At 42.5% G+C, this 22310-nt stretch overlaps 1 protein-coding gene across 1 annotated transcript in view; it reads right to left on the bottom strand.

The window, feature by feature from the left end:
• LOC139471216 (uncharacterized) overlaps nt 1-22310 on the bottom strand; it is a 159016-nt gene that overhangs the window by 4282 nt on the left and 132424 nt on the right. The window contains exons 124-135 of the mRNA XM_071253506.1: nt 21537-21705; nt 19357-19559; nt 18706-18892; nt 15818-15988; nt 13773-14177; nt 12698-12997; nt 11656-11747; nt 10196-10370; nt 9626-9740; nt 9021-9225; nt 7754-7927; nt 2525-2738 (exon numbers count right to left, since the gene is read on the bottom strand). Of these exons, the coding sequence (XP_071109607.1) occupies nt 2525-2738; nt 7754-7927; nt 9021-9225; nt 9626-9740; nt 10196-10370; nt 11656-11747; nt 12698-12997; nt 13773-14177; nt 15818-15988; nt 18706-18892; nt 19357-19559; nt 21537-21705 (2410 nt within the window). The remainder of the gene's footprint in view (nt 1-2524; nt 2739-7753; nt 7928-9020; nt 9226-9625; nt 9741-10195; nt 10371-11655; nt 11748-12697; nt 12998-13772; nt 14178-15817; nt 15989-18705; nt 18893-19356; nt 19560-21536; nt 21706-22310) is intronic.

Raw genomic sequence — 22310 nt, 5'->3', positions numbered from 1 at the left:
TTGTTAACGACATTGCTGATGAATTGGATTGCATAAAAAAACTCTTTGCTGACGATACAGCACTTGACTTTGACACCAGATAATCAACTGGTTGAATCAACTCTAAATTTAGACCTATGCAAGCTGTGTAACTGGGCAAAACGCTGGTTAATTAAATACAACCCAGATAAAACAGAAGCGGTTATATTTTCATAAAAAGATGAATCAGACCTTACTACCTTGTACTTTGATGAATGTAAAGTTAAGAATGTTCAAAATCATAAACATTTGGGTATAACGTTTGCATCAAACGGAACGTGGTATTCTCACGTAGATAACATAATTAAATCAACATCAAAATTGATAAATTCAATGAGAAAATTAAAATTCCTATTGAACAGAAATACATTAAATAAAGTATATATAATTTTCATAAGACCCCATTTCGAATATGCGTGTGAAGTATGGGATGGGTGTAATGTAGAATTATCAACTTAGTTAGAAAATCTCCAACTAGTAGCTGCCAGAATAGTTACGAGGCTCCCAAAGTATACTTCGCACAAACATCTGTATTATGAAACAGGATGGGAAACGTTAATAGAACGAAGGAGGAAACGTAAACTATGTTTGTTCTACAAAATACAAAGTAATATTGCCCCAAATTATCTTAAAGACATTGTACCAACCACTGTAGGTTCAATGTATCATATGATTTAAGAAATTCAGATAATATTGTGATTCTATATACTAGATTAAAACACTCAACGTGTTCTTTTATTCCATCAGCTGTAATGTTATGGAACACTATTCCTGCAGCAGGTAGAAATTGTACATCTACATCCCAATTCAAGACATACATACAAAAAGAGCAAGTTACTGCACCTCCATATTTTTCCTATGGTGTTAAAAAGTTGAATATTTATCATACTCGATTAAGATACATGAAAAGCCAGTTACATTATGATTTATACAGATTAGAGATAAAATGCGATCCAATACGTCAATGTGGTGATCCATGTGAAACGCATTTCATTATTTATTAAAGTGTCCATTGTATGTCCACCAAAGAAAAACTATGCTAATAATATTTCGGGACATTTTACAGAACGCCGTGAACAAAAATTAAATTAGATTTAAGTTTGATGTTAAACGGAAATGAATGTTTGTCCATTATCGAAAATCAACATATCTTTAATGCAGCGCAAATGTTTATTAGTCATACAAAGAGATTTGGGTAACACTTTAATGTAAATATACTAGTATCTCTTTTGTACATTTCTTTTGTTAGCTATACACTCATCTTCTTTTCCGTTTCCTTGTATATGATTTACAGTACAAGCATTTGTAAATACCATGGAGAGGGAGTCCTAAGTTGGATAACTTGTTCCCAATCCATTTCAATCTGAATAAAATATGTTTAAACAAGTAAACAGGAACTCGATCAGCATCCACCCCGATCACGACATCAATGGAGTATATCTTAAAATTTAAGGAATTATGTTTTTTTAACCCCACATTAAATTTCCATTAGAAATGATTAATTTAGAACAGGTGGTAATGCTAAACACACTATGTTCTTCCATCACCTATGCTTTCTAATGTAGTCGCCATTTGTAACCAAGAAACGAGCCAAGGCCTGATCCTAATGACGTGGAAACCAGCGAGTGCTCTGACCAATGAGCGCTAAGATTACATCGACCAATCAGCACCAATTCTCGTGCAACATGTGCTACAGCCTTGGAGGCATCTAGTCTACACATTGGTGTAACGGTAAGGTTCGCACACAGTTTATGCAGGTTCGGAGCTGGGCTCATTTGACTTTCAAGAGCAGTAGTACACAGCCGGTGATGGAGGAGTAAGTGAGTGAGTGAGATGGGTTTAACGCCGCTTTTAACAGTATTCCAGTTATAGCATGGCGTGTCAGCTTAATGTGGGAGGAAAGCCCGAAGTGATGCAGGTCTCAGACGTTTACCACTTCGGTGAAACCCACGAGCACGGGTATGGTGCTGACAAACCTAGAAACATAATCGGGGCGAACCGGGATTCAACCCACAATCATAGGTTTCTGACGTGCCCAAGGGACGCAACTCTGCAAAACGAATCGCGGCGCCTTAGACGACTGGGCCACCCGTGCCCCCCGGTGATGGAGGAGCGTAGAGTAAAAAACACGTGAAGTATGGACCCTGACCTAAATGAATTTTCCGGGTCAGGTTGATAGTAAATATATATCTCCTTTCGATGTTCTTGTATTTGAGTGGTCTTGTATAAAGGTTGAGTATGTATGTAGTCTCACTGGACGATTTTATCAATATCCATGTCACAGATTCCGGGGGACACCAAGAGAAAACTTCACACGTTGCATAATGTGACGATTGGAACAGGGACGAGTCAGGGCTTTACCCACTAGGCTTACTGCTACCCCGATTAGCATATCATAACTTACTTTTACAGTTGCCACCATTCTCTATTGACATGGGTCCTTGGCGCGTTGGGGCGAAGGTTAAACTGCAGGATATTGAGCACACGAACAAACGCTATAACTTACTTTTGCATGTTCCTCCATTCTCGCATGGCCTCTCCATAACAGTTGGTTTGATTGTGATGACATCCGAGTATACCCCTGCTTGGTCCTGGGCGTACACACGAACATCATCGTAACCATGGTAACCAGTGTCAGGTTGGTACTGGAAGGTCCTGTATACCCAGTTGAGGGAGTCTGGAGGGTGGGGGAGGAGGAGCTGGTCACAGGGGATGCCGCTCTGAAATCAGTTCAATAAACGAGTTGATTATTACGCTGGTTTCATTACTATAACACCTGTATACTGACGGAAAACAAATAACTGTGTTTTATAGAAAGTGGTGTGGTCAGCAATATTCCAGCTACATGACGGCGGTCTGAAAACTAATCGAGTCTGGACCAGACAATACAGTGATTAACATCATGAACATCGATCCACGCAATTGGGATCGATGACATGCATCATGATCAACCAAGTCAACGAGCCTGACCACCCGATCCCTTTGATCGCCTCTTACGACAATCATAGTCACCTTTTACGGCAAGCATGGGTTGTTGAAGTCCTATTCTACCCCGGATCTTCATGGGTCCCTGGGAATTGAATGTGGTGCTTAACCATCTCAACAAACAAAATCAAATCCCAGGCTCTGAATATCTTTTGTTGATCTTCAAGCCTGCATGATCACAATAAGTCTATTCACTCAGGAAGCTTGGTTCTGTCACCCATAGTTAAAATGGAGCTGCTAGCTGCTACGCAGATGCTTAAAGTTGAACCCTTGAGATTCCGTGTTCATCTTAGGTGACACAGGAATTCTTCAATTCGTTGTGAAGTGGCTTTAACAGTTGTGAACCCCTTGGATCTCGCAAACTGGTCACAAATCTTCCATTTATCGTCAGATAGACTTCTAGTAGATCTACGAAGCCATAGGATACATATTGCCTTGGCTGTTCTTGTTTAGTGGGGTTGAAGGTGATATGTTCCAAACGTGAGGTTCGTAGACATCTTTGATTGGAGCACATGCTATCTGTCTGTTGAATCTTGTTGTCAATATATCCATCGAGTTGTTGACGTGGAGATTACATTCGTCTGCGGACCAACGCCCAGTCCAAAGTAGATGAAATCAGTGCGCTCCCCAGCCAATTATCGAGACATATCGAGTGGTGGTTGAAAGAATGATGAAGGTAGATTGAGGCTGAATATATAATTCTTCGCTCTGAATGGTTGTACGAACCGTGATGATCGAGACCGTTCGGAATTACTGCAGTGTTACCAAAGGGGACGTTGAGATCATTGGGAGCATATGCCGAATCCAATCCCGAGCATGAAAAATGTGGGATGATTTGACCTTCCCGGTTGATCGTCGCTAACCCGTAGTTCTGGTAAAGTGACAAATGATTCCATTGTGGTGTGGTTTAAGGGCTCCCATTCTTGTATGGAGGCGACAATGAAGGGTGGTGCCTCCCTTTGAACTATTCTGCATGCCGTCATGTGAGGTCTACAGTAGTTAGAGACTCGGTCACATTGACGTAAAGCTTCAGTCGTCTGATCGTACGGTTGCAGCATCACCTACATGTAATCATGTAAACCAATCTGTAAAAAGCAATGAACAGCTCGCATTAGGTCAGTGTGACCAGCATAGTCCAGTTGTTTACAGTCAGTGACATCTTGACACGTGACATGTAAATCATCCCGCGCAGGAAACATGAATACTGAATTCTTGCCGGGACGAGGTCAAAGCTCCTTACACGGACAATCTAGTGTGAACTTTGAGGTAGATAGACGAAGTGGTGTCCCAAATTCTGAAGCATAACGGTGTATAAGCAGTCTGTTCCCTGGAGAATGTGTGACGTATCCGGTGCAGTAGCAAGTTGATCTTCATGATACTTAAAGCATGAAGATAATCGGAAATTCGATGAAGCTCTGCCGATCATACTGGTGAAATTTAGATGAATGGCCCAGGTGATGTCTATTCTGGCCTGATCGTTTATGAATGACCGATTTACCGAAACGATGTTACGACTGCATCACAATAGCAGCTTTTTTATCCGTAGATGAGAATAATGAAGATGAGAATAATGACCCCAGAAAAATAAAAAATAGTAAATGACGACTCTGTCGAATGTCTAATGAATCGTTGATGTTGTTATGGTCTTACAAGTTTAGATAAGGGTATCGATCTTGAGACGGGTGACAGTCCCGTTCATAACTATCACGTCTGTGCCAAACCTCATGGTGAAGGTTCGGTGAACGTTCCTGCCAATTCTCCTTGTCTAATTAGTGTAAGTTCAACGTTGGCTGAACGATTCCACGATCATCTTCCCGAGGCAAGAGAGTTAACTGACTTTAAACGTCCAGTTTCCACCCTTGCCGAACTTGGCTGGAATTCCTGGGCTCTATCGTAGCGCCACCAGTGGCTATTACGAGTTATGTCCCTTCGATGCCTCCCCTTTGGACCAATCAGATTCCACCTCTCGTATCACTTGCATTTGCTTCAAACAAAATGGCGGCGCCCGGTCAAGACGATCTGATCGATAATCAAAATCTATATTGTGATAAAACAGGTCTTACATCGCGAAGTGCATCAGATCACGTGAGCACCTTGATTAAAAAGATGAAAAGATTTGGAAAATATCTGTTGACAACGAGTTGGCGGTGCACATGCTTTGCAAATCCTGCAATCGATCAAAATCTGCATGACAGTTTACAAACCGGATTTCGATTTCGTTGCGCGATTGTGATTGGACATGAATAGACTCGTTAATCCAGCCAAACTGTAACTCCATAATACCAGCCTAGTTCGTCAAGGATGAAAACTGGACTTTAGTCAGTTAACTCTCTTGTCTCAGTAAGATGGCTGCAGAGAGAACTTTCTACGTCGTTCTTTTCCTTATTGCAGGAATATCAAGACGGAAAGAGATCATTATCACCTTATTTTGTACACTTACCATCTGGTATCGATACCGTTACTCCTGAAATGTCCCTCTTCCTCCTCGCAAAACCTCGTTAGTCCAGTCAAAATGTAACTCCATAATACCAGCCTAGTTCGGCAAGGTTGGAAACTGGACTTTTATAGTTATAGTTGCCTGGGGAAGATGTTCCACGGTGAGGGCGTAGTACTCTCATACAAATTTATTGTAGACATGATCTGTACCAAGGCTTTAATATCAGACCGATGATATGGGAGATTACAGATTACAGGTACAGCACTCTTCTTCGCTGCTGCTTGAAGATTTTAGCCATGGTCTGACGGTGAAGTGAGCGATTTGCTTTTCTTAGATTATGAAGCGCCCTTCAGTAAGAAATCAGTGCTCCTACTGACGGAAGAAGTCTGCGTTGAATCTAGAAGTTGGTAGCCCCTACGTTCTTGTAGCCTTGGCTAAGAAAACATCTGGATTCTTGATATGTGAAATGGTCTTCCTAGGTGGAGGGATATTCCCCCTGATAGGATGATCTTCAAATACAAGCTTGAACACATCCTCATCTTAAAATAGACAGGAGGCCTTAGGGTTCGGAGCCATGGATGAACAGTGAGGGCCTGAGAATTTTCTTCAGAAATTGAAGTTGAAAGGGTAGGCTGCGTGAAGTCTTTTATTCATCGTCTGATATGCTGTATATCGAGTATAAATGTTGTCAGAATGCAGAGGGTCTGAACGTTTGAGAGTGCGTGAACCCTTGAAGTTGCATGAATGCTTGAGGCTGCCTGTAGCTTAGGTGCTGCACGAAGGCCCGAAGCTGTGTGGACATCTGTGGCTTCGTGAAGGTCGGAACCTGCATAAAGGTCTCTGGAAACGCGAAGGCCGGAACCTGCATAAAGGTATGTGGATACGTGAAGGCCGGAACCTGCATAAAGGTCTGTGGATACGTGAAGGCCGGAACCTGCATAAAGGTATGTGGATACGTGAAGGCCGGAACCTGCATAAAGGGCTGTGGATACGCGAAAGGCCGGAACCTGCATAAAGGTCTCTGGATACGTGAAGGCCGGAACCTGCATAAAGGTCTCTGGATACGTGAAGGCGTTAGTGTTCGGAGCTGTAGACAAACGGTGTGAGATCCGTGAGATCTGTGAAGTCTCCTCAGAAAATGACGTTGATAATGTGTAGAGTCCTAAGTCATCCTCAGGTGATGCTGCATGGCAAGTTAAACTTGCTGGGTAATGGTGAACATTGTAGGCTGCATGGAGGCTGAAGCTGTGCGAACGTTGTGGGGTGCGTGAACCCCTGAGGCTGAGTGATGGTCTGCAACGTCAGGAAGCAGCTGTTTAACATGAGTGGTTGTGTCTGCTTGGATAGTGGCGGAACCACAGTCTGGGGCTGCGTAGAGCTGGTGGGTGATGTGGAGGTGGATGGCTACGCACAGCTATCTTTCTTCTGAGTTTTCAAAGTAGACTTCGTGGAGCCCCTCTGCGAACCCCTTCATGGTGACAAAAAAATCGACTTTGTAGTGGTGATCACCTTGCATAGTTCTCATTCTTAGTTGAAGACAGCTTCGATGAGGAAGAGGATGAACTCTTCTTCTTCGCCTGGGACTGCAAGTTCTTCTTCATCGACTTCGAGGAGCCCTTTAAAATGGAATCAACACTTCTGCTACCTGGGATAGACCGAAAAGAACTTCTCTGAAGTTAGGCTCCCTTTCTTCATCTGAAGAAATCTCTGGTGAGGATGATGCAGATCGTGATGATTCCCTCTTATCATAAGAGATGTTGTTTCAGCGCAGTGTTGAGGAACGCAGCAAGAGCAGATAGGGTGAGGGTCTCAATCTGAAACAAATGCATATCTTACATGATTTCACAGTGACAACAGAGGTAACCTTGATTAAAAAAATATGAATAAAAATTATTACATATAATGAATAAAGGTTAGAAGAATGTAATCCGAGCAAAATGTTTTGTAATAAACGGTTAATTTAGATGGCTCGGATTACAGAACTCTTCAGTTGGCGCGAAAATGAGAGAGTGACGAGCTACCGACTTGGTCACGTGGTTCTGATGCGCGTGCGCGGCTCAAATGGTTTGAGCTGGGTTTTTTCTGTTCCCCGCGATCACAGTTCAGGAAGTTTCGGAAAAGGGAGAGATAAGCAATTATTGTCTGTCAGGATTGGGTAAAATTATTATATAACATAGACCTTGCTACTAGAAATGTAGTGCAATCACAAATATAAATCAGTTTGATATGTATATGTGTATTGTAATCCAGTAATTAGCAAGGGCATATCGAACATGTTTTAAATTCCCGAAGGCAAAGCGACTCTGCACTGACCGCGTTGTATGAGCAGGGCACCGCGGTGTTCACGTCGCCCACGGTGAGGTTCCCGCTAGATGGCTGAGTGTAGTAGATAGTCATGTTGTCGCCGACGTCAACGTCGTACGCTCCAAACTCCCATCTGTATGTTGTAGGGCTGCTGTCATTTACTCGTACCTCCTCCAGCAGAATCTGGAAATGCAAAATACCCTGTCCATTGAACAGCCTTTCTACGTTCACGCCTCACATCCTTGGTGAAGTTAAGTCCGATCTTAGCACCTAGCTGTAGTGGCATTGCTATCTACATGTACACTTTTATATATAAACCATAATACTGGTTTCCTAACGTTTGAATACGTTTTAGATATCCAATGATCCATTTCTGTCCTGACCTAAAGGTGGATTTTAGGCTCTGACCATATATGACAGTTCCAAAAAGTACATGTAATACACAAGGCCCATGCCCTTTTAACCCGCGTTGTACTGAGCAAATAGCTAATCACATAGAGACAGTGTTAAGAGCTACACTGAATGTGGGCACCAGACTGTGGAACATACAGTTCCTTAAAACGCCTGATTCAAGGAGCGTCATACAACTCTTGCAAGTTATGCTTTCAAAATGTTTTATGGTAGATATAAGAGGATAAAATGATGTCCGATGCATTTCCCTATTTCAGGTGAAAAACTGACAGTATCGTCACTATTTCATTGTGATTCATGAACACATAGTCAGAATCGTACAATAGAATCTGCTTTTAGTAGAGATTCCTTTTGATTTCGGACATGGTTTTGTGGAGTTGTATTTACATCAACCTGCCCGAAGTCTTAAACACCTACAGTAAACTACGGTTATAACGAACACGCTTATAACGAACTGACGGATATAACGAACTAACTTTTCAGTCCCGACTATTTGCTGTAGTTATGCTGTATATATGCTTGTAACGAACTACGGTTATTACGAACTAAAATAGTAGTCCCTTTGAGTTTATGCCGATGTCTCTTGACACAAAATGTTGCTCATCTGTTGGCCCCCTTGATTTAAACGGGCTTGCGACAGCTCTACGCCGAGTGAGGACGGTTTTACGCAACTGTTATTGTTCCAGCAATATCATGGCAGAAATGGGCTTCACATAGTGTACCTATGTGGGGAATCGAACCCTGGCCTAAGGCGTGACAAGCGAACGTAAGGGTATCTAACGTGTAATGATCACTTTATCATCACGTGCAAGAACAAAGGCTCTGTGTAGACTTAGAGAGAGCAATACGTTGCTATGTCGCCTACCAGGACTGGATGGGCCGGATCTGCTTGAAGGAAGCTGACTCCATCACTGAAGATGAAGGCGCTGGGGGCGTCGTTGACGGAGGTGATGATGAGGCTGATGTTTACTGCCGTTTCAGCCGGTGGTATCTCAGCCTGGGGCACCTCATAAAGAATTACCGGGACCTCTACTGATCCGTAGTAGTTGGTAGCAGGTGTATAGGTCATCCTGAAATATATCATCTGGATTATCCGACGATTCCACTGGGGGTAAAAAGCAAAATAGAGGTGACAATTACGTGAGTAGATCACTGAAAATCAGTGACGACACCAGGTGTTCGCGAAACAAGCATGTCATCTCTTAACAGGAAGTCCAGCTGTTGAACAGATGCACATATTCGTGTCCATGCAGTTTTGGTTACATGCATAGCCTACAGAAAGTTGTCAATGATTCTTTTCATTTCATTGGAAAATGCAAAATACTGATTGACGCATATCTACATATGGAGCATTAAAGTTTGGTTTCCAAACTTATCACAGAGCCAGCCAAAGTCCTCTTAACACAACTTCCCTCATACTAAACAAGAACATATTGCAGAACTGTAAAGATTTATTATGTAGAGACTCACAATCCATCCTCTGACAGCGTCAGTTCTAAATCAGCCACAACGAAGTTGTCACTAATCTTGTACTTGACCACGTCTCCATTGACGTCTGTGGATGCCATCTGGTATATCAATGTACCTGGAACATTAACGAGTGATGTAAGCTGGACACTGTCTGTACTCTAGTAAGTGGGTTGGCCTTAACGCTTCTTCAATATTCCACTAGAAAGGCATGGCTGAATAATGGAGGAGGAGGAGAGCTCACAGATGCTGGTATCCTATCAAGGATTATAACTAGGGCGATTCTTGGAATCCACGGGGGAGACATTCTGTATACGAAGCCTAAGACCCCAAACTCACCAGTTCCAGTTTGGTGGAACCAACGAGCACAGGTAGAATACTAACAAACGAAGAATTGGGCCAATATGTAATCTGAATTTAAGACCACCTAGGTTTCACAGTTAAGTACACATCTCTATTCACAGCTGGATGTGACCCATTACCTGGTCTTCCTGCACGAGAGGAGAGACAAGCTAAGAGACATATACCCTGGTCTTACTTCATGACAAGAGAGACAAGCTAAGAGACACATACCCTGGTCTTCCTGCATGACAAGAGACGTAGTGCTGGTGAGCTGAGGAGGTGAATTAGGTATCTCTGTCAGAGCTGAAGTCAGTAGGAACTGGGTCGGTTGTCTGAAGTACGTGTCAGACACAGATCGCCGACGTCTGGAACTGCTGCTGTCTGGTGTCGACCTTGTGTCACAAACCTAAACAGAACACGATAGACACAATCACCACATATAATGACTAATATGCAAAGATTATACAACAGTGAACAAAGAAGGGTCTTTAGCATGTCCATTACATGTTGAAGACAGACATATGTGTTGGAAATGATAAACAATCACAGCGGCCTGTCAATGCATACTGATGTTAAAAATACTGCTTAATTTAGCAGAAGATGATTGGATCTCAATAAAACATCTACATATCAACATATTGGTTAATGTGTCCATTTATGATACTCAAACCTCCGATTAGCTTAGAAAACACAGGTTTAGTAAATTACAGGCGTTATTCTTTTTATTTTTAGTGGCATTCACTCACACTTTGTTTAGCGGTATGCATGTGCACTCTTGTGCGCGGAGTAAGGTTTCTGGTGTTCACGTGCAAAATGGTCTACAAGCAGACCCATTCGTCACCACTTGCCCCTTTCCGTAATCCCTATTCGGCTTGTCCCGGAATAACACGAGTTGGTCACGAATGCATGCAGACTGTGTAGTTTGATTAGCCATAAACCTCGCTACCCTCAGGCAATCATTGTGTGAGTAATCTATTTACTGTACTACCGTCAAACATATGTTCTTGTCAAATCGGACTTCATTGTACTTTGGCGTATGACTGTCATGTCTCCGGTAATCAATGTAAACATAGATTATTGAATGTAGACAACTTAGTTATTGGCTGTTTTGTTTGTTTCTGCCATTTACCCTGTACAAGAACCTGGAAATTAAATACAAAGAACGTTAAGCTGAGTGTTTTGTACATATCCAGTGATACCGATCTGGTATCTGAGCTTCCCGATCGCCTTCAGGGGTGGACGGAACAACCGTCCTTTTGTATCCATTCTCTTATTTCCTTAGATTAGTATGTTTAAAATTGTGACCGTCGATATGCTCCAATTTTTAACATTATTCCAGCAATACTAATGTTGCCAAGACGGGTTTTAACAACACAGAGACCAGCGAAGATCCGGGGTAGAAAAGGTCTTCAGCAACCCATGCTTGCCGTAAAAGGCGACTATGCTTGTCGTAAGAGGCTAGTGACAGGATCGGGTGGTCAGGCTCGCTGACTTGGTTGATGCATGTCATTGATCCCAATTGTTGGGTTGGATGCTCATGATATCAATCACTGGATTGTCTGGTTGAGACTCGATTATATACAGACAGCCGTCATATAACTGGATTATTGCTGAGTGCGTCGTAAAACAACCACCCAACAAACAAACAAACCAGAAACCGGAATAAACATAAATGGCAGACTGTCACTCACTTTGACCGTGACCTGAGAGGTGATGGGGTCTCTGACCTCCGTGTCTGTTTCATGTTGACAGGTCTTGTTGCTCTGTTGCCACTGTCGGGTATCTGCATCATACAAAACATTATTGACCAGAGACTTTCTTCTCACGTTGCCTTTCGGTTTTATTTATTGCTGGATTGCTGATATGTAAAGCTTCTAAATTGATTAATATTTTCACGGTAGGGCCGACTGTCAGGCCTGTTATGCCTGCTCACGTGGAACATAACTTACTGAGATTGAACGTTGATTTACGCCACTGTATTACTCTATTACGTCGACCAAGTATACAGGTGATTGATAGCATGATGACTAGTTATAAAGTGAAACCGTTTCAATTGAGATGGCTTCATCCAAAGTCAAATTATCCGTTCAACAAATTTCCGAGTTGCCAGTTATGAATAGCATGTTTATGTCTATAAACTGTTTCGAAATCCATGAATAAGGAATGTGTGAGTTGAGTTTCACATTGATTTTAGTTTAACCAGTTGAGATATCAAAGGAAAATTACTATTTAGGTAATCGAGAAGGGGTATAATGTTGACTAGGGAAGGATTATCACCAGGGAGAATCTGGGAAAATACATCATAACCAGCTGATCCTGGATCCACTGACACCACAGCGCCACCTATGGTGGATGAATAAGGTTACGGTAATGGGGCAGCAGTGTATGTCCGCGTCATACGATAAATCATACCTCATGCTAGTACTTCGCTACTTACTGACATCGTTGTCACGCGAACGGACATGTTGGATCATAATTAGGTGTTAGATCCACAATTAGCGGATCCTGGTACGACTAAGGGACGCAGCTCTGCATTTGAGCCACCTCGTCTTCGACCACTGGTACACCCACGACACATGTATAAGGTAACGGAAATAAGTGAGTGAATGAGTTGGGTTTTATCCCCGTAATAGTAGGGCAGAGGACACAAGGCAGGACACATCTCCGGTTCAGTTGAATCCTAAAAACCCATTGAATTAAACACAACAAAGCATCTGCTTGGAAGGCACGTACCAGTATTCCAGTGAAGCAGCATCAAGGTTGTGTTGGTGACCGTGGGGTCATAGGTGAAGGTCACGTTCACCGGTCCAGGCATGGGAAGATTACCAACACTAGTGAGAGAGAAGGAGAGGTCAGTGTCCTGGTAGTTGAGCCTCTTTCTGAGGATTCTGTCGGTGAAGGCATCTTCTGTGGTTGATGTAGACGGGTCAGTGATGTAGGGGGCGAACTCAACCGAGGCGTCAGACTTGTATTCTGTCTCAAGGTCAAGCTTAGTGAGCTGAGTGACCACAATGCTCTGACCGGTTTCTAACCCTGGATCACAGACAAGGCAATGAGAACAATGTGAGATGATGAAACACACGAACATACAGTGTACAGCAGTGTATGTTGAATGAAGCGTCAAACTGTAATATTCCAGCTATGCCACAGTTATCTTAATTAAGGCAAAGCAAATATACTGCTACTGACAGCATGAACACTAGATGCGACTATCTGACCCAATTTTAAGTCAGCCGTTACACGAAGCACCAGGGTAACTTAGTATGTTCCTATTGTTTCTTATGAGAAAGTAAGTGCGTACTAGTCAAGGGAATTAACTGACAACAAAAGTCCAGTTTCCACCCTTGCCGAACTAGGCTGGGATTCCTCGGATCGATCGTGGCGCCGACCGTGGCTGTTACGAGTTATGTCCCTTCTATGCCTCTCCTGTGGACCAATCAGATTCCACCTCTAGTTTCACTTGCATTTGCTTCAAACAAAATGGCGGCTTCCAGTCAAAACGACCTTACGCCGCAAAGTGCATCTAATCACGCGAGCACCTTGATAAAAAAACATAAAAAGATTTGGAAATGGAATTTGGAATGTCCAGTTTACGAGCAATATTGATTGGACTGTGCGTAGACTCGTTAGTACAGCCAAAATGTAACTCCATAATACCAGCCTAGCTCGTCAAGGGTGAAAACTGGACTTTAGTCAGTTAACTCTCTTGCCTCAGGACGATTGCTGCAGAGGGAATGGTTCTACGTCGTTCTTTACCTTCTTGCAGGAATATTTAGAAAGTCATTATCACGTTATTTTGTACACTTACCATCTGGTGTTGATACCGTTACTCCTGAAATGTCCCTCTTCCTCCTCGCACCACCTCCAACATCTACATTGACGGCAGAACCATCAGACGACGTCGCCATCGTGGACATGTCTGTCTCTACTACGGTTGAGCCCAGCAACTTGGTCGTGCACAGCTGGGCCTCATTACACATCTTCATGAAGATGAACATCTCTGTGCCTGGAGCCATGGTGAAGGCTGACTTGTCCGTGGTGCCGGGTACCGAGGCATTGTACCCTTGCTTGTACTGACTCAGCATGTAGATATTGCGGCCGTTTAGTTTGAGGTATCCATCTGCCACTGTAACCGTCCCCGACGTGTTGTAGCCGACCCACGTGCAGGGGAAGATGTCACTAATGCTGGCCTCGGAACTACCCACACAGAAATCTGTAAATTGGTAAATGGTTTAAAGTAGCATTTAGTGAGTGAGTGAGTGCTCCGCATTTAGCAGTATTCCAACTATATCACGACAATAGACACAGAGAATGAGCTCCGCACAGCGCACCCATATGGAACCCAGGAGAAAGGAGTGACCAATGAAGGCTTTAACAATTAGGCTACCCTATCAACCAGGTGACGATGAAGCGATAAAAGAAAACCACTATATTCACCGATAGCATTTGTCTTGAAGTAAGGCCATTTTATTAAGGATTCAAATGTAGAAAATGATCAGGTTCTCTTTAATCCAAATCAATAATAATACCATAATCATTTCCTACAAATCTATATTACATATGGTAGAATAATAATTCCCTGTTTATTTTAGATAATCTTAAATCACTTCATGAGAGGGGACTCCTCATCAACTGTTACCTGTATTGGTACACCTGCAGCTCATTTGAACTACGATTCATCACCGACAACAAAAGGATACACCTAGACACCAAGTAAGTAATTTCACCTCATGGCCAGGGAACAGTTTGCGAACGCTTGGTGTTGCAAGAAAAGTAACAATTGGTGTCGAAAATGCTAGTGATCCTGACATAAAACGTGAATGTATTTACCAAAAAAAACCACAGCCATCAATTAAGTTACTAATACTAGTTCATATCATTCGATCTTATAAAAAGATTGGTACTTATTTCCCTTAAGATTAGCATGGAGCGAGCAGATCCAATTGATTGCAGTATCTCGTACAGTATTTGTTTGTGTGTTAACGCCGGACTCCGCAACATTCCCGCTATTTGATGGCGCTCTGTAAATAATGGAGTCTTGACCAGACAATCCAGTGATTGACATCATGATCATCGATATACACAATTGGGATACGATGACATGCAAGTCAGCGAGTCTGGTCACCCGATCCAGTCAGTCGCCTCTCACGCCAAACATAGTTGCCTCTTATGACAACCATGCGTTGCTGAAGACCAATTCTAATAGGATCTTCACGGGGTACCTCGTAAATGAACATGAACGGGCAGTTCCGAATGAAGAGAAAGATCTATGTTGTTGATCAAGGCTCTGAAAGGCATTTAGAAGTGATACACATAAGGAAGAGAACTTATGGATGTCAACTTCTTTATTATGAGGAACACAATGTTTCGGGGTACATGCTTACTCCTTCATCAGGTTAATTCAGCGTTGGCAGTACACTATGACATGTATTACTTTCGGGGATCATTCGCGTTTTGTGTGGGTTTCTTTTCTTCAGAACGAATTTTTTTAAAAGAGGGCGAAGGTGTAAAATCATTTTTGAAAGCTGGCATTACAATGAGCTGATTGCAATAAATCCTCCATTTGAGCATGGCAGTAAAATGCTAAAATGAAAAAAAAGCGAAAAAAGATTGATCTTTCATTTGACATTATTCCAGCTTTACATGCATGTGTTATCTTTTTTGTTCAGATCGACGTTTCTGAAACAAGGGCAGAGATGTAAATAAATGAATTCAAATGCAAAAGCAGTTCTTTGAGCTGATTTGCCTCTTGAAATGAGAAGTAAAAAGGCTCGCTCAGGATTCACCTGTTGGAGCAACATTTCTGATTTTATATGATATTGCTCGTACATTATACATGATATTAACATTTACCATATCGCCTGACACTCTCATCTGCAGACACCGTCCAGGAAGCACCCACGGTGTTTTTGTCTTTGGTTTTCATGGAGTTTGGCGGCACCACTTTCTCTCCAAGGGATTCAGCACCCACTATTGTCGTGTTGACATCATCAATAAGGGGAGGCTCAAGCAGAACGGTCACACCTTAATCACACATTTCACTTCATTGATTAATTCATTTAGGGTTGAATCAGATTCTTCAAAAATAAATATTGACGAAATTTTAAACACATCCATTTTCTGAATATCCAATTCATAAATGTCAACAGTTTTAAAGACCTCAAGTATTTAAATATATGTAAGCCTCAAGAAAAATAGTGTAACACTCTACTGTTTGGTGTATCAAGGTGCGCACCGCTAGAAAAAGAGTATTTCTCTACTGTGTAATGTATCAAGGTACGCACCTCAAGAAAAAGTGTAACTCTCTGCTGTGTGATGTATTAAGGTACGCACCTCTAGAAAAAAGTGTAACTCTCTACTGTGTGATGTATCAAGGTTCGCACCTCGGGAAAAAGTATAACACTCTACTGCGTGATGTAGTAAGGTGCGCACCGCTAGAAAAAGAGTATTTCTCTACCGTGTGATGTATCAAGGTACGCACCTCTAGAAAAAGTGTAACTCTCTAGTGTGTGATGTATTAAGGTACGCACCTCTAGAAAAAGTGTAACTCTCTAGTGTGTGATGTATTAAGGTACGCACGTCAAGACAAAGTGTAACTCTCTATTGTGTGATGTATTAAGGTTCGCACCCCAGGAAAAAGTGTAACTCTCCAGTGTGTGATGTATTAAGGTACGCACCTCAAGAAAAAGTGTTACACTCAACTGTGTGATGTATCAAAGTTCGCACCTCTAGAAAAGTTGTAACACTCTACTGTGTGATGCATTAAGGTACGCACGTCAAGAAAAAGTGTAATTCTCTACTGTGTGATGTATTAAGGTTTCGCACCCCAGGAAAAAGTGTAACTCTCCAGTGTGTGATGTATTAAGGTACGCACCTCAAGAAAAAGTGTTACACTCAACTGTGTGATGTATCAAAGTTCGCACCTCTAGAAAAGTTGTAACACTCTACTGTGTGATGTATTAAGGTACGCACCTCAAGAAAAAGTGTAATTCTCTACTGTGTGATGTATTAAGGTACGCACCTCAAGAAAAAGTGTAGCACTTTACTGTGTGATGTATTAAGGTAAGCACCTCAAGAAAAAGTGTAACTCTCTAGTGTGTGATGTATCAAGGTACGCACCTCGGGAAAAAGTGTAACGCTCTACTGTGTGATGTATTAAGGTACGCACCTCTAGAAAAAGTGTAACACTCTACTGTGTGATGTATCAAGGTTCGCACCTCGGGAAAAGGTGTAGCACTTTACTATGTTATGTATTAAGGTACGTACCTCAAGAAAAAGTGTAACACTCTAGTGTGTGATGTATCAGGGTTCGCACCTCGGGAAAACGTGTAACTCTGTAGTGTGTGATGCATTAAGGTACGCACCTCTAGAAAAAATGTAACTCTCTAGTGTGTGATGTATCAAAGTTCGCACCTCTAGAAAAGTTGTAACACTCTACTGTGTGATGCATTAAGGTACGCACCTCTAGAAAAAGTGTAACACTCTACTGTGTGATGTATCAAGATTTGCACCTAGGGAAAAAGTGTAACACTCTAGTGTGTGATGTATCAAAGTACGCACCTCTAGAAAAAGTGTAACACTCTACTGTGTGATGTATTAAGGTACGCACCTCCAGAAAAAATGTAACTCTCTACTGTGTGATGTATCAAGGTTCGCACCTCTAGAAAAAGTGTAACTCTCTACTGTGTGATGTATCAAGGTACGCACCTCGGGAAAAAGTGTAACACTCTACTGTGTGATGTATTAAGGTACGCACCTCGGGAAAAAGTGTAACTCTCTAGTGTGTGATGTATTAAGGTACGCACCTCTAGAAAAAGTGTAACACTCTACTGTGTGATGTATCAAGGTACGCACCTCAAGAAAAAGTGTAACACTCTACTGTGTAATGTATCAAGATTCGCACCTCGGGAAAAAGTGTAGCACTCTACCGTGTGATGTATCAAGGTACGCACCTCTAGAAAAAGTGTAACACTCTACTGTGTGATGTATTAAGGTACGCACCTCCAGAAAAAATGTAACCCTCTACTGTGTGATGTATCAAGGTTCGCACCTCTAGAAAAGTTGGAACACTCTACTGTGTTATGCATTAATGTATGCACCTCTAGAAACGTTGTAACACTCTACTGTGTGATGTATTAAGGTGCGCACCTCTAGAAAAATAGTAACACTCTAGTGTGTGATGTATTAAGGTTCGCACCTCTAGAAAAGTTATAACACTCTACTGTGTTATGCATTAATGTATGCACCTCTAGAAACGTTGTAACACTCTACTGTGTGATGTATTAAGGTACGCACCTCTAGAAAAAAAATTAATAAGACTCTACTGTGTGATGTATCAAGGTACGCACCTCTAGAAAAAGTGTAACACTCTTACTTTGTGATGTATTACGGTACGCAGCTCTAGAAAAATGTAACTCTCTAGTGTGTGATGTATCAAGGTTCGCACCTCTAGACAATGTTGTAACACTCTACTGTGTGATGCATTAAGGTATGCACCTCTGGAAAAGTTGTAACACTCTACTGTGTGATGTATTAAGGTACGCACCTCTAGAACAAGAGTAACTCTCTAGTGTTTGATGTATTAAGGTACGCACCTCTAGAACAAGAGTAACTCTCTACTGTGTGATGTATTAAGGTACGCCCCTCTGGAACCAGAGTAACTCTCTAGTGTTTGATGTATTAAGGTACGCACCTCTGGAACAAGAGTAACTCTCTAGTGTTAGATGTATCAAGGTACGCACCTCTGGGATCAGCATATGTTGTGACCAGTCCACCCCCGTTGGTACATCTGACGGTCACGTAGTATGTCGTGTTGTGTTCCAGGAGGCCCTCAAGTCCGGAGTTCATCGATCCAGGATACTCTCCAGTTGCTACAAATGTCTGCAACTCCTCTCCTCCTGGCGCTGTGCCTATCGCCCACTCGTATTTCTGTAATGTCATACATGTATTCCTGTAGCTCGATATTTACCAAGTTTATATAAAGTTAGTTACATGTTAAATATCCTTCACTGGGTATCTTTTCACTTGGCCTCATTGTGGTACTTTCAACAGTAGAGGAGTGAGTGTGCCTCCTTGTACTTTCAACAGTAGAGGAGTGAGTATGTCTCCTTGTCGTTCTTTCATCAGTAGAGTGAGTGTGTTTTCCCGCTGCCTTAATGTAATATTCTAGCGATATCACAGCGTAGACAAATGGGCCTCACACAAAGATGGAATCGAACGCGGGTGATTGTTGTGGCAAACCAGCACTTAAACCACAGGGTCACTACATTAAGACAATATACTCAGCGACAAGTGTTATGATTCCTGGCAGAACAGGTGGAGGAAATACACACCTGACACATTTAACTAAGGATTTATGTTTGACATATGATTTTACAGAAGCCTCGCGTTACCATAATTTCGCTCTCGTTGTCATTGCACTTCCATATCGCCTTGATGGTGTCGTTGGATCCTTGGAAAGTCACAGGGGTGAAGTTGCCCTGAGCGACGTCGATGTAGAGCATGACGTCGGAATCAAACTGTGGTGGTGACGTGTCGATGTTGAAGCCGTCAGATGACGACACGGCCTCTGTTCCAGACCCAAGGACAGCTTTCACTGAAACATGTCATGCAAGTGTTATCAGACTCGAGGGTGTCTTCATTCTTTTTCATGTTATCTGTTAATCGTCCTTATGTTTTCGTAACACCGCAGTAACTGCTGTAAAACGAAAAACAAGAGCACTTACAAATGAATATTCTGTACATCCATGTCTTCACTCTTGCAGGTGTATAACGAGAGTTTGTAAAAATAAACTTCAAGTCTGTGCAGTGTATCATGGCACATACCTTTTCAGAACGATCGAGGTGACTTTGGCCAATTTGAGAGGACAACCACATCATATCCTGCAGCAGAATCCCCACAGGAAAATGATACAATTTGTTTAATCATAGCAGCATACTTCCTCCCTCCACAACTGTTGTTCTCTCACCTGTAAGGTAGGACAATGCAGGGACTACTTCTACCCCCACAACTGTTGTTCTCTCACCTGTGAGGTGGTACAATACAGGGACTACTTCTCCCTCTACAACTGTTGTTCTCTCACCTGTAAGGTAGTACAACACAGGGACTACTTCTCCCTTCACAACTGTTGTTCTCTCACCTGTAAGGTAGTACAATACAGGGACTACTTCTACCCCCACAACTGTTGTTCTCTTAAAAGTGAGGTAGTACAATACAGGGACTACTTTTCCCTTCACAACTGTTGTTCTCTCACCTGTAAGGTAGTACAATACAGGGACTACTTCTACCCCCACAACTGTTGTTCTCTTACCTGTGAGGTAGTACAATACAGGGACTACTTCTCCCTCCACAACTGTTGTTCTCTCACCTGTGAGGTAGTGCAATACAGGGACTACTTCTCCCTCTACAGCTGTTGTTCTCTCACCTGTGAGGTAGTACAACAGAGGGACTACTTCTCCCTCCACAACTGTTGTTCTCTCACCTGTGAGGTAGTTCAATACAGGGACGACTTCTCCCTCCACAGCTGTTGTTCTCTTACCTGTGAGGTAGTACAATACAGGGACTACTTCTCCCTCTACAACTGTTGTTCTCTTACCTGTGAGGTAGTACAATACAGGGACTACTTCTCCCTCCACAACTGTTGTTCTCTCACCTGTGAGGTAGTACAACACAGGGACTACTTCTCCCTCTACAACGGTTATTCTCTTACCTGTGAGGTAGTACAATACTGGGACTACTTCACCCTCTACAACTTTTGTTCTCACACCTGTGACGTAGTACAATGCAGGTACTACTTCTCTCTCCACAACTGTTGTTCTCTTACCTGTGAGGTAGTACAATACAGGGACTACTTCTCCCTCTACAACTGTTGTTCTCTCACCTGTGAGGTAGAACAATACAGGGACTACTACTACCCCCACAACTGTTGTTCTCTCACCTGTGACGTAGTACAATACAGGGACTACTTCTCCCTCCACAACTTTTGTTCTCTCACCTGTGAGGTAGTACAATACAGGGACTACTTCTCCCTCCACAACTTTTGTTTTCTCACCTGTGAGGTAGTACAATACAGGGACTACTTCTCCCTCTACAACTGTTGTTCTCTCACCTGTGAGGTAGGTAGTACAATAACGGGACGACTTCTCCCTCCACAACGGTTGTTCTCTCACCTGTGAGGTAGTGCAATACAGGGACTACTTCTCCCTCTACAGCTGTTGTTCTCTCACCTGTGAGGTAGTACAACAGAGGGAGTACTTCTCCCTCCACAACTGTTGTTCTCTCACCTGTGAGTTAGTACAATACAGGGACTACTTCTCCCTCTACAACTGTTGTTCTCTCACCTGTGAGGTAGTTCAATACAGGGACGACTTCTCCCTCTACAACTGTTGTTCTCTCACCTGTGAGGTAGTTCAATACAGGGACGACTTCTCCCTCTACAACGGTTGTTCTCTCACCTGTGAGGTAGGTAGTACAATACAGGGACTACTTCTCCCTCTACAACTGTTGTTCTCTCACCTGTGAGGTAGTACAATACAGGGACTACTTCTCCCTCTACAACTGTTGTTCTCTCACCTGTGAGGTAGTACAATACAGGGACTACTTCTCCCTCCACGACAGTTGTTTCTGTAAGGTTGAGGTCGTTGAGGGTGATCTTGACCTGGTCTGTTGATGAGCTGTCACAAGCTGCGTCACATGTGTACATGTCACAGGGTGTCAGGCAGGGGATACATGGAGTATATACCTAGCAACACACAGGACACGTTAGAGTAAGATGACGCAACGTCACAGGGTGTCAGGTAGGTTATACAACACATAGAACACGTTAGAGTAAGATGACACTGTTGACCAAATTCGAATTGAAATATGACTGGGTACAGGGTATTCATTATCATATGGAATATTAGGTTTCACCAGATATTTCTAATTTTTATTGAAAACTCTGAAAAACAATATACATGTAGCAAGTTTGAAATACATCCACACATGTGTGTGAAACAGATCCAAAGGGCTAAGTCTTGTATTGTGGCTCAGATACTTAATAGCTTTTCAGACTGACGTCAAGCTTGTTAAACAAGTAAGGAGACACATCTTTACCTCAATCTCGACAAAAATCAACCGAAAAGCTATCGGCCGGTATCCAGTCTTAAAATCCTGTCAAAAGTGCTTGAAAAGGTAGGAGCAACCCCATCAAGACATTTTGATACAAACTGTCTTTTCGAGAAAAACAGGTTTTAAACAAGGTTATGGAACAGAGAAAGCACTTCTGAAGGTGGCGAAATATTTACTACGAACTACAGAAAATATTTGCTCTCGTTTTAATAGATCAACCAGCAGCCTTGGACAATA

This window comes from Haliotis cracherodii, unplaced genomic scaffold, assembly GCF_022045235.1.
Source record: "Haliotis cracherodii isolate W230 unplaced genomic scaffold, xgHalCrac1.p SCAF_22, whole genome shotgun sequence".
NCBI classification, from domain to species: domain Eukaryota; kingdom Metazoa; phylum Mollusca; class Gastropoda; order Lepetellida; family Haliotidae; genus Haliotis; species Haliotis cracherodii.
Note: the sequence above shows the minus strand (reverse complement) of the source record. Positions and strands in the feature narration are given on the sequence as shown.